At 26.6% G+C, this 12,949-nt stretch overlaps 1 protein-coding gene across 2 annotated transcripts; it reads right to left on the bottom strand.

The window, feature by feature from the left end:
* Positions 1–4,642: 4,642 nt before the first annotated feature.
* LOC114182584 (silicon efflux transporter LSI2-like) lies at positions 4,643–11,518 on the bottom strand. 2 transcript variants are annotated; one of them, XM_028069480.1, is made up of 4 exons: positions 11,317–11,518; positions 5,873–7,091; positions 5,482–5,671; positions 4,643–5,160 (listed from the first exon to the last, which is right to left on the bottom strand). In XM_028069480.1, exons 2-4 carry the CDS (start codon positions 6,992–6,994, stop codon positions 4,898–4,900), a joined length of 1,575 nt encoding a protein of 524 aa, XP_027925281.1. In that variant the 5' UTR covers positions 6,995–7,091; positions 11,317–11,518; the 3' UTR covers positions 4,643–4,897. The 2 variants fall into 2 exon arrangements, with proteins under 2 accessions (XP_027925281.1, XP_027925282.1); XM_028069481.1 differs by lacking the exon at positions 11,317–11,518 and adding an exon at positions 8,216–8,358.
* Positions 11,519–12,949: the final 1,431 nt, after the last annotated feature.

Below are 12,949 nucleotides of genomic sequence, written 5' to 3'. Positions count from 1 at the left end.
TTTTCTCATTATACATTGGTATTTATTTGTAATATTTTGCAAAATTATTTTCTTTTTATTCTGTAAACACATGTACTTATGCATCTTTTTCAAATTAGTTTGTAACTTAATTTAGCTTTGGTTTTATCATTTTCTTGTTCTCTCTTATATTTGTGTATATTGTTATTGCTTAATCACATGAATCAAAGGTTTGCATGCTTGAACTAACATACAAAGAAAAATAATAATGATAAACTAACGAGATAATATCCTTTTTATTTTCTTCTATTGTCGATGGCCATATTTGCTCAACTAACCATATAATAACACCATAAATAGATATGTATAGCTGCAATTTATATTGTCGATGGTATACTGTGTTGTACATAACAATAATGTGTTTTAACCTTAGGTTCTATGAGTAAAAGAAAATAGAAATAAAGGTTTAAATCACCATGGTAGAAGAAACATCGAAAGTAAGTGTAACTTATAGTATCTTTGTTCTTGTGAAGTAACACCCTTGTAAGAAGGTCGTGTTGTAAGTTTTCTCTACAAAAAATTATTCATTTGTATTCAACTTTTGTTTTGGATGTAGTAAGAAGTGATGAAAAAATATTGAAGTTCTTATTCTTAATAGAATATCAAAAACGAATATAGTAGTGATCTATGTACTCGTGTTGTCAAGAGTATATGCATTTTGTTCGATGATTGATTGTGAAACCCTTTAAGAGTTCTTTAAAGATAAATTGTGTATAGTCCAAAATGTTCGAATAAATGAATATAAAAATATTATGTTGTTCTTGCTCTTTAGATTATTTATTATTAAACATTATACTATTTTGGCCAAATGTCTCGTGCTCTATTAATCTCCTTTTGAAACCTATATGTTATTTTAGTTTAAACTTGTGTCAGAAAGAAAACAAATTGTAATCTCAATTTGATTTGCTCAATATAACGATGTCATTAAATCAATATAACAACTTCATCAATTTTTTCTTTAGATACAAAATTTATCTCAAAGTTTTGGAAAAAATGTAAAACTTTTAGAATTTATAATATATGGATTGCTTGAAATAACTTGTGCATATAGATGTGAGTTTAATGAAATTACTTGTTTAAATATTTTAATCCATTCAAATATATTTTTAATCCATTAAAACAATATGAAATTCAAATACTTAAAGGTTCATGTAAAATAATAAATTCAAATTATTAAAATATTTTTTATTTCAAATCCAAAAAAAACATAAAAGAATATTTTAATAAATTGAATATATTTTAATCTATTAAAATAGAAGTAAAGATTTCAAACAAAGTTAAAAAAATTTCAAATAAATTGTTTTCTTTAGCTATGTTAGATAACCATAAAGAAACTACCTACAACATTTTTAATATATAAAGTATAACCTATTTATACAAATAAAATATCAAAAGTTATCATCGATTGCATCAAATCTGCAATAACTCTAAACTTTTTTTAAGTACTCTTATGCAAATAAAAATCATCGAATCTATTCAAAGAGATTTTAAAGAATGTTGGGAGTATTATCGGTTAGAATTGAGTAAATGAATAATATTCCATACATAAAGTTGAATAAAATAGATAGAAGTGATTAAGTTCAAAAGGAGAATTACAGCTTAATGGTTTAATTTGCTCGAAAATAATGTTCTAATATCTATGAATTTGTAAATGTATTTTAAATTTTACTTTTTTTGTGTAATATTTTTTGTTAAAATTTAGTAATAAATCATATAAAGTTATAGTCTATTATAAAAATAATTATTACAGTCACATATGTTATTTTTGTTTAACTAAAGATTTGAAATATTTGTATCATTTATTCAAAACTAAAATAAAAGTATTTATTTTCTTAAAAAAGGTTGACTCGGTATAAACTAAAATTATACTATAATAACTTCAAATTAATCCACAACTCAAATAATTTATATCCAACTAATTTATTGGATATAAATTTTAGAATATTAAATTTTTATACTAAATTAACCAATTAACTATCTTGATGTGAATCTAATCCGAACCAAATAATATTCAAACTTAATTTTAATATTTCATATATCAATAATATGTAACTATAAATAATCATATTGATGAAAATATGTTAAATATAAATTATTGATATTTTAAAAATTTATGTAAGCATAGTATCACCTTATTTTCTTAAAATATGAAGTGTACCTCATACTTAACTTTTTATATATTAAAAAAATGAAAAATAAAAAAATCACAAAATCATTTGAATTCTATAAATAAAATATATAAAGAAATTAAATTATTAAAATTTATCTAGACATTCATTTAAGTTTGCTAGACATTCATTTAAGTCCGCTAGATATTCATTTAAGTTCGTACTCATTTAAGTTAGTATTCCGTCTAAACCCGTATTTGAAAAGGAATAATTCTCAAATCAATAATTTTTTGACTTTTTTTTAAAAAAAAACACCTAAAGTCATTTGACGACTATTTTTTATTTATTCATGTATGCTTATCGATTGACCATTTTGTAAAATGTGATGAAGGGTGGACTGGCTCACACAGGTTGACTCACCACGAGCCGGGTTAAAAATGAATGAGCCCAACCCGACTCACTTTATGGTGAGCTAGAAAATTTGTAATCCGGCTCAACCCACCACATTGGTGGGTTAAGTGGGTTGACTCACCAACCTACATAAAAAAAGAAAAAAAAATTTATTTTTAAATATTCAAATATTTGAATGATTTTTTAAGCAACCCATGAGATGACAATCACAGTAAAATCAAGAACCAATGTCTTCATCATACTCAACACCAATATATGATGAATAGTTTCCAAGAAAGTGTTCATATAGTTCAAGAAAAAAGGACTAATATTACAAAGTTTTTGTCATGTTATTCAACAAAATATAAATGAAAAAACTATACATTTTTGTCATGCTAATTTAGAAAAAAATGTTTATAAGATAGTTGTCTGAGTAATTTATTATAAAGATAATAATTAAATATTAAAGTATCAACATATCTAACTTGATAATCAAATAATTAAACAATCAAACTATTCAAATATTATTAAACAATATTCTAGCATTTAAAAACATGAAATTGTGAACCTATATAATTAAGAGTAGTAAATAGTTATAAAAAAAATTTAAAAAAATGTTGGTGGGTTAAGTGAGTCAACCCACCTTCAATCTGGCTTGAACTTGTTTAATCCGTGTGTTAAGTGAGTTGGGTTGAGTTCAACCCACTTTTAAAAAAAAATATTTTTTCTCAACTCAACCTGATTCAAACCTGTGATGAATCCAGGGTTGGAAGTTAAAATCCATTTTGACATCACCCATAAGGTCTCACATAAATTATCTGTTAGGGTCTACTAGTTGAATTTAGTTTAATTTTCAATTTAATTAAATTGAGTTAAATTGGTTTTATTATTTATTTTTTTCTCAGAAATTTAAAGTAATCTAAATATAACTAAATTGCGTTGGAATATACTATCAAATTCAGTAATTTAAAAATAATTATTTATTACAGAAAATGACTCATAATACATTTTTAATATATTTTAGTTATTATACATATAAAATACTATTAAACGATAAAATATAAAATTATCTGCGATGATAAAATTATTATATAGTTGAATTGAGTTGTGTCGATCAATTTTGAGTGTGACAAATAAAACTCAACCTGATTGGCCAAAAATATAATTATATTAAAATATTCCAATAGAATCACTCTTTTTTACTCTTTACTGTTTACATATCAATAAAACGTGAAATAACTTTTTTCTCTGTTATAGTGAAATAAAACAATTATAAAAGAAAAGAGAAAAAAAGACATTAATATAGATGGTGATAAAATATATTAAAATATTATATAATAACTTTTGTAAAATCTTAAATATATATATTTTTTAATAGATGTGCCATAGAGGAAGCAAGTTCCTTTATGTGCTGTCACACTGTGAAGATGATAGTGATGGCATGTTTGGTTGTGCTCACACTTAGATTTTCCACAACAACTCACTCTTCAATTGTACGGACTAACTACTTGATGCTCTTTTGGGCTCCACTCCCACTTATACTAGTTTTGCTTATTCTATTATTCATGTTAAAGTATTAGTTTTTTAAGTACATGTTGCCCTTAAATAATAATATTTCTTTAATTTATTCTTCCACCATATCTCTAGATATAAGTAAAGATACATTAGTATAAAGTTAATTGCATTGGAAAGATACACAAGAATAGTTGAAAATCCCTATCATATTTTTGTCTAATATTTTATGAATTGAGTCTTTTTCAATCTTTGTATCATATTCTATCCTTAAAAAGGTAGGTATTATGTTTTCAGATTCAATGGCATTGTAACGAAGTAAAAGGTTTGATGCATTACTTATAATTTTTTAATTAATTTCAAATGTAAGAAGTAAAAGGTCATGTTTTTAATATTTCAATTTTAACTATATTTAAAATATTATTTTGAAGTTTAAAATTTCTATTTTGTTTTTAATACTATCTTACATGGTTGAAGAGAAAAAAAATATATTCATCTAATAATATGTTAGAAGTGAGTTTTAAAAACTAACTCAATTCCACAAAATCTATTTGTAAGATAAAATTTGTACCTCATTTATATATTGTGAATTGGCTTTATAGAAAAAAAGTAAATTGTTGTAGCAAAGATTTTACATATCTCCCAAGCTAACATTTATTACAACTTGAAATTCAAAGCATTCCTAACAAACTTTGAGCAAAGACATCACAGTTGTTTTGATGACATTAACAACAGAAAACAGAGAAAATTAATTCCTTGTTCATCTATCTATATATTTTCTAACAACCTTAAAATATACTACAATGAACTGACTTTACTAGTGTAAACTTGTTGTACAACAATGTTCTTTGAAGTTTAGTAAATTGTTTTCATCTTATGAGTGTCAACCCTATTGCAGTGACTATAAGAGTAGAAGGAAGTCCAAATTTTAGATGAGTCCAAAAGGTTAGATTGTATCCAAGGTTTGGAGCACGACGAGCTTGCTCACACACTATCAAATTAGCAGCTGATCCTAACAATGAAAAGTTCCCTGCTATGGTGCTAACCCAAGCTAAGATTAGCCATGCCTTCTCTTCATCTGCTTTCGAAATTGCAGCAGCTGAGGCTGCAACTCTTGCTCCAAGCAACAGAACTACAAAGTATGAACACAACATTGTGATACATCAAATGAAAATGGATCTGGGTAGATCTTAACTGGGTTAAATATGTTTTTAGTCTTTAAATTTGAACGTGAAATTGGAATTCGTTCATGTTCCAAACTTTGATACATTTTGGTCTCTAAACTTTAAGAATAAATGAATAAAGTCCTTTTAATTATTTTTGGCTTGTTAAACAGTGTTCTGAATTGACATTTGAGTTAAAATATGTCAAACAGTGTAAACAACTCAAACATCAGTCTCAAACGTATTTGACATGTCAAAAAAATTTATATGATGATCATGTGCTTGCTTACCCGTTGGAACATTGGAAGCCAAATTTGATAGGACAAGTATAACTACAGCAAGAATAGCTGTTCCACTAGCATGATCTATGCGAGAATAGGGCTCCATTACATCCCACATAGCACTTGGAATTTCAGTTTTCTTAAACCCTTCTATTGTGATGAACATTCCACAGAAGAATATCAAAAGTGAATATGATACCTGTTCCAAGAAATAAAATCACACTAAGAATCTGTTTGAAGTTCAATTGACACAAGAAAAACAATAGCTAGCATGTTAAATGTAGAAAGAGATTTTGAATGCGTTAAGAAGGAAACTTTAAACTTAATTAAAACCGATTTTGTACGACCGAGTTAGATTTAAAATCTACTTCTTAATACCGTCTAATTCAAGTTTATTTACCTTGTCCAAGCTTGGCCCTGCATCTTTGAAATCAAGAACCACCAAAGTTATTGCTGCTGCAATTGCAGTCCATGCCATATTCAAACCAATAAGCATGGCAATCAACATCACCAATGTGATTGCATAAACACAAGATTTCCACAGTACCCTTTTCCATTTTACACTCATATAGTCCTTTCCTTCTGAAGATGACACAACAAGTCCCACAACAGGTTTATCTACTACTGCTGCAACACTTTTTGAAGGATTAGTTTCCTCCTTTGTGCCACTATGAACCATCTGAACTTCACTCACACCTGTTGCTGATTGGTCTTTAATAACATGAACTTGAGAAGAAACCAATGCAAGAGAAGGGTTTGGAACAGCATTACCAAGTTCTAGACTTCCATTGCATTCTTGAGGATTCAAATGAGACATTCTGGCTGGAGAAAACTGATGAGAAACAGCTTCCTCTTCTACTACAACTTCTGAAATTTGATTCTCTTCATCCTTAGGACTAGAAAGTACCTTCCAATACATGACTATGATAAAAACAATATTCACTACAACTCCTACAACCATAGCTGGAAGAATACCCATCAGAAACCTCCCAAATGATATCTTACCCTGAATTGCTATAACCAGATTTTGAGGGTTCCCTATAGGGGTTGCTGAGGATCCAATGTTAGCACTTGAAGCAAGTGCAAGAAGAAAAGGGTAGGGTGGAAGATCATGCTGCCTTGCAATTTTCAACACAAATTCAGTTAACACAATGCAAGAAGTGTCATTGGTGAAGAAAGCACTTGATATAGCAGAAATCAAACAGATTCTGCAGAGTAAGTCCTTTGGTCCTCTACTTTTCCAAGAGAGCAATTTCCCCAAGTACTTGAACATGTTTGCTCTTTCAAGAAAAATAGTAACAAGCATTGTCCCAAAAAGAAGACCAAGAATTGGAAGATCAATTGCACCATAAGCTTCATCTGGACCAAGAACTTTGAATATCACCATAAGCATTGCACCCAGCAAAGACCCTGCAGTTCTCCCAATGGGTAAGAAAGGCACAGCTGGGAAAACTGCTAGCACCCAGAAGATCAAAAAGGCCACTGAACCAAGAACAACTTTTGAAGTAGGAGCCAGTGCCATTGTTGTGATTGAACAAGCAACAGTTCCCAAAATTTCAAAGAATTCTCAAGAACTTCACCTTAGGCCAACACAATAGAATTTTGTTTGGTTGAATTTCCTGTCATGGAATAACAGTTGATCAGTAATTGAAATTTCCTGTCATGGAAGAACTTCACCTTAGGCCAACACAATAGGATTTTTAAGTGTTCTACTCCGTTTTGCCTTCAAAAATACCCCAAAATTGGTATTTTAAAAATCTTTTTAATATATTTTAAAATGTTAAAATTAGTGTTTATCAGTATATTTTAAAGACACAACAGAAACAACATATAAATCCAGCATAGAATCTAAATTCGTGAAAATCCATCCTGAGACACCATTTCTTATTGATCTACTACTTGTAGACATGAATTAAGTGAATCATCATTATCAGTGAAGATTAATAATGATCAAACAGATTAGATATAGATATTTTCATGGTATGTGCAGTTAAACTACGCTGCATCATGAATCAGACTCTTGAACTTGAAATTATAAAGCATAACAACTTTGAACAAAATAAAGTTAACTGTGTTTCAAAGCATAGAAGAAACATTAAAGGAGTAATTATGGTGAAAAACATCTTGAGGATAAGAACTTAACAAGCTCATAAATAAACTGAAAGAAAAAAAGAAGGGTAGAACACCAACAAACCAAGCAATAGCAATAACCAAGGAACACAACACAACAATACCAATAAAATAGTTTGTTTTGTATTTTAAAATGATCAAAACAGTATACTTTTGAAAAAAAGTACTTACAAGATGCAACTAAACCATAGAAATATATCTGAGATATCTATATATAGCAGAGTTGCATATCAGCTTTTTGGTTTAAAGAAAAACCAGTACTTATAAACCATACAAATGTACAACATGCTAGTTTTCTTTTCCCTTCTTTTGTAACTGCTACTTAATGAGGTAACAATAACAAGTTTTTTTCTTTTTCTTTTTTAGATTCTCGAAATGCATGAAACCTGGTAAGTTCAGCAACTTCTTTCAGAAATAAAAAAAGAAGCAAAGTTTCTATTCTGTTTTTGGTTAATTGAAATGAAAGCCAGAATTGGAAAACACCATAAGTAACTAAACGTGTATTAATCATCATCATCATCAACATATAATAAACCATTCAATTCAAGAAAACTTGAAAAGAAAAACAACACAAGCATCTACTACTATTACACATTACACAACCTATTCTTACCTCAAAAAGAAAGAAAAAAAAATGGTGGAAGAGGTGGAATTGCAGCAACCTCAGAGTTGAAAACTATTCAAGACACTTCACACCAATTAGTGAAATGTGAGCCTCCTTTTATAAAAATATGCACACACGAGTGAAAAAGCTATGAACACCAACTTTAATGGCTTCCAATCAGAATAATGGCACACAGTTAATTAACAATTTACCCTTTATTTTCTTCCTTCGATTAAAGGCAAAAGATATTTTGAATACTGACAAATATTTTTGTTTAATCTAGGATGTACCAGTAGCATTGCCTTTTAATTGAAAAAACATGCTTCTCACATATACTTGCACTTGTGTCACTTCACACCACTTTTAATATTGTTTAATAATAGCAACTAATTTTGAAATAACTAGCATGTGATACCAATTGATACTTTCCACAGCACCTTAACGAAATGATAATTGAGATTGTGATACATAAATTAATATCTAATGATACTTTCTATAGTTACATAATCTTATACCTCCATTTGCTTCCACTTGGTTGAGATATTTTTCAACCTTTCATGTAAGGATAATTCATGGATGAGTATTGTTTTAGGTCACCATGACGATATATAAATGAATATTTGACATGATATAAAGTATGAAAATTGTATAAAGCTAACAATACATAAATTTCAAGCATACATAGTATAAAAGTGATATTTGAATTGCCTTAATATAATCAAGTTTAAGATATTAAAGAAAAAAAAATAGTAATAATTTGTATATCTTAATGATAAATTGTTACTACATATATACAATAGTTATTTTGTTCTCTAAGTTGATAATCAATGTTTGTGTATATAATTATAGTATTTATAAATTATTCGTGCTTGAAAATAATGATTAATATATATATATATATATATATATATATATATATATTAAATATTTTCCGCTTAATAAATTTATTTAATCTTAAAACTGAAACCTTATAAGTTATAACGATAGCTTTTTGATGTTGTACGGAAATGATGTAATTTGTGAAATAAAAAATTGTGAATAGCTTTGATGTTGTACGGAAATGATGATTTGTGAAATAAAAAATTGTGAATGTGTACGTGAAGAATATTATTTAATTGATGTGTTATCAATCATTAGACTATGTTTATAAATAGATTACAAATATTTTTGGAACTTCGATTCAAGTGCATCCTCCATAATTACTAGATCCAAAACTCTTGTTATTTAAGCATATCAAAGAAGTGTTCGAGGCATGCATTAGTTTTCTTTCTCTTTTTCTCTTTTAAAAAAGCAAAATAGTGCATTCGGACCACTAATTTATTTTTTTAAATTGCTTCGTATCCATAATTGGTTGGTTTATAACACTCACAAAATAGAGTAGAGATAGGGTTAATTAAAATTGAAGAAACTAGGGTAGGTTCTTTTGGTCTAGAACAACATGGCACTATTTAATAATAAATTATTAAAATCTCAACATGCACGAGAAGACACTTATTCATTCATAAGTCTAAGTAAATATAAAAACAACCCATAAATGTAAAATGAGAGCTAATACATATATATTATGATGTGTGAAAACATTTGAATAAGTTATTGAACAAGTATTAGCAAATTAACCCAAGTATAACATCATTTTAGAAGTCTTAAAAACCTTAACGATAAGATATTCAGTGTTTAGTTAACATAAAAATAAGGCTTAATTATATTTTAGATTTATGATAAATTTAAAAATTTTCGGTTTATTTTTTAAGAAAGTTTCATGGTCTATTGAATTCTCAAATTTATGTGTGGTGCAGTTAGATCAGTTAAATTGTATTGTTATCTGTCATCTATATGACATGGTAGTTATTTTGCATTGTGACCACACTTAAATACCACCACATAATACTTCATCACAAAAAATCATAATAGCGAGGATGTCTCAAAGATTTGTTTATGTGTTTAATCAAAACTATTCTTAAAGTTAATAAAGGTTATAAATTTATAAAATTTAAAATATAAAAAATATACGATATTATAAAATAAAATAAATATAAATTATAAAATTATGAAATATAAAATAAAAATATATAATTTTAGAATTTTAGAATTTAATAAATTTATAATTTTGTGATTTTATAATTTTATAATTTTAAAAATTTATAATTTTATAATTTTATAATTTTCTAAATTTATAACATTTTATCGTTTTAGAATTTTATAATCATTCTTAAAACTAAAAAAAATTATAAATTTATAAATTAAAATTAAAAAAAAATATAAGTTAGAATATTATAAAATCATAAAATTAGAAAATAATAAATAGTAAAATTACAAATTTATAAAAATATATAAAATTATAAAAATTTTATGTAAATAATACAATAAATCCTTAAGAAATATCTCATCTTATAATCTTTTACAATGAAATTATGTCACAATATTTAAATGGGTGACAATGGAAGATAATTGCCATGTCATATAACTAACAAACAAATCTAATAGTAAAGTTCAATTTTAAAGTTATATATCTTGAAGACTCAATGAACCACAAAAATTTAATATGGACTCAATTAAAAGTTTTCAAATTTATTATGATTTAAAACTTGATCAAGCCAAAAATAGAATATACTATCGTATTGAGGTATGATTTAAAAATACAAAATAATATTTCTTAACAACAAATTTAATTTATAATTGAAAAGAAGTACAAATACTTTCGATGTTTGAGAGAAAAAAGTCAAAATAATGTTTTTTTGCTATAAAAATTTCGTTGACTCGTTGTGAACCAGCTTTTATTGTTTTAGACGAATTTTTATTGATTTCTCTTTTTCAATTTTGATGAGTTTATCAGATTTTAGACCGATTTATTTTAAGGTCATAAATGGATTGAACACAGACCAGTTCATGAGTTCTTTCGCTGCAATTTTAAAATATTTAGAAGCATAACAAAAAATTTTCAATAAAATCAATAGTAATATTGAAAACAGAAAGTTTCCAAACACGTGAAATCCCATGCTTTCATTCATATGATTTTTGCATGGTAAACATATATAGTGCAAACTATCAAATAATGACAATAAACTTTTAATTCAATAAATATGGAAAATAAGAACAACATATATTTTTACCTGCTAAAGAGAATTCCTTGTATAGCTTCGAAGCTCAGAGGTTGTTGTTAGCTTCGATTTGTCATGAAAAGTTGTTAACTTTCTCTGAAAGTTCTTTTAGGGTTTGAGATATAGAAATAATTTTAGTCTTGTGGAAAGAAATAAAGGAAGAGAAATGAAAGCAAACTCAAGAGCTAAAAACTTAACACTAAAAATTCATACTACATATTGAAAGGTTGTCTTCTATTATATAAGAGAAGCTATGATAAAAGTTATAAAAGTGCAATAACTTTAGTGGAACCATACTAGATATAGATTATTAGAGTTGTTAATGGGTTAGATGATCTGGTAATACAAGCTAACCTAATTTAATCTAAACATATTGAGTTTAATTTTTTTTTATTTGGACTATTCAACTTAACTTAAATTAAATTGACTTAATCTCTTACTAGTTGTGTTGCAACCTCATTATATATGATTCCAATAATAAATAAGCATATCCTATATAAGTATAAAATTTTTATTTTTCATTACATATTCAGGGTACTAAATGTAAACATATTTACAATTTTCTTCTCAGGATTTAAATATTTCAAATTTATTGCTTTAAAAGAAAAAATATATTAATTGTCAATCAAATACGTAAAAGAATTATAAAATAAATAAATATAAGATTCAATGACTTGAATTAAATTTGGAGTTAGAGATTCATATGTTTCTCATCTTCTATTTTGGGTTTTAACAATTTTGCGATAAAATTAATCAATAAATTTTTCTGGTAATTGAATTTTTATACTAATTGTTGATAAGATCTGTCGATAAAAATTGTCAGAAATTAAATTGTTATAGTTAGTAACTTTCGTCGGTAAAATAAACACCATTTTTTTCGACTTTTATTTTATTTTAACTATTTTATGGTAAAAATCAATGGTAAAATTTGCTGGTGATTGAATTTTTGTAGAATTATATTGGTAAGATCCATTAGTAAAAAATGTTGGTAAAATTCGTTAGTGAAAATCTATCAGTAACATTCATGAACAAAAGTTATTGATGAAATTTGTCACAAAAATTTGTAGATGAAATTAATTAGTAAAATCTATTGGTAGTTGAATTTTTGTAGTAATTCGCCTGGTAACTTCTATTCTTAATATGAACATCAAATTTCTCACTTTTTGTTTTGAATTTTTACCATTTTGAGGTAAAATTCATGATAATTTAATTTTTGAAGCAATCTACCAAATAAAATGGATATCAAATTTATCACTAATTGTTTCCGGCTTTAACCATTTAATAGACGATCTAGGGATAGATTATAAGAAGAAGAATAGGAGGGAGATGAAGAGAAGGTGGAGAAGAAGAAGAAATAGATGAGGAGGAAGAAGATCAAATCTCAATAATTACCAAACGAATATATGATTGTGGATAATTATCACAAATAATTACTAATGAATATATGGTCATTAGTAATTATCGATAAACTTCTTCTATGATAAAATTTACCAATATTTTACCAATAGATCTTTAGTTATCACCTTTTTTGTAAAAAGAATTCTGTTTACTAATGAAATTTTGGTATTGTTAACAAATTTTGTCCAATAATATTTTTTTTAGTGTTAGATAATGGAATCCCCCAATACTCATACTTTATATCATC

The sequence above is a fragment of the Vigna unguiculata genome, chromosome 4, assembly GCF_004118075.2.
Source record: "Vigna unguiculata cultivar IT97K-499-35 chromosome 4, ASM411807v1, whole genome shotgun sequence".
Taxonomy (NCBI): Eukaryota; Viridiplantae; Streptophyta; class Magnoliopsida; order Fabales; family Fabaceae; genus Vigna; species Vigna unguiculata.
This window is presented reverse-complemented; position numbering and strand designations above follow the sequence as displayed.

Excerpts from the sequence above, each read along its gene's own strand:
- LOC114182584 (XM_028069480.1), bottom strand. The coding sequence starts at position 6,994 with ATGGCACTGGCTCCTACTTCAAAAGTTGTTCTTGGTTCAGTGGCCTTT. Across the intron at positions 5,672-5,872 it reads CAGGGCCAAGCTTGGACAAG|GTATCATATTCACTTTTGAT; the intron begins GTAAATAAACTT and ends TTCTTGGAACAG. Across the intron at positions 5,161-5,481 it reads GGCTTCCAATGTTCCAACGG|TTCTGTTGCTTGGAGCAAGA; the intron begins GTAAGCAAGCAC and ends CATACTTTGTAG.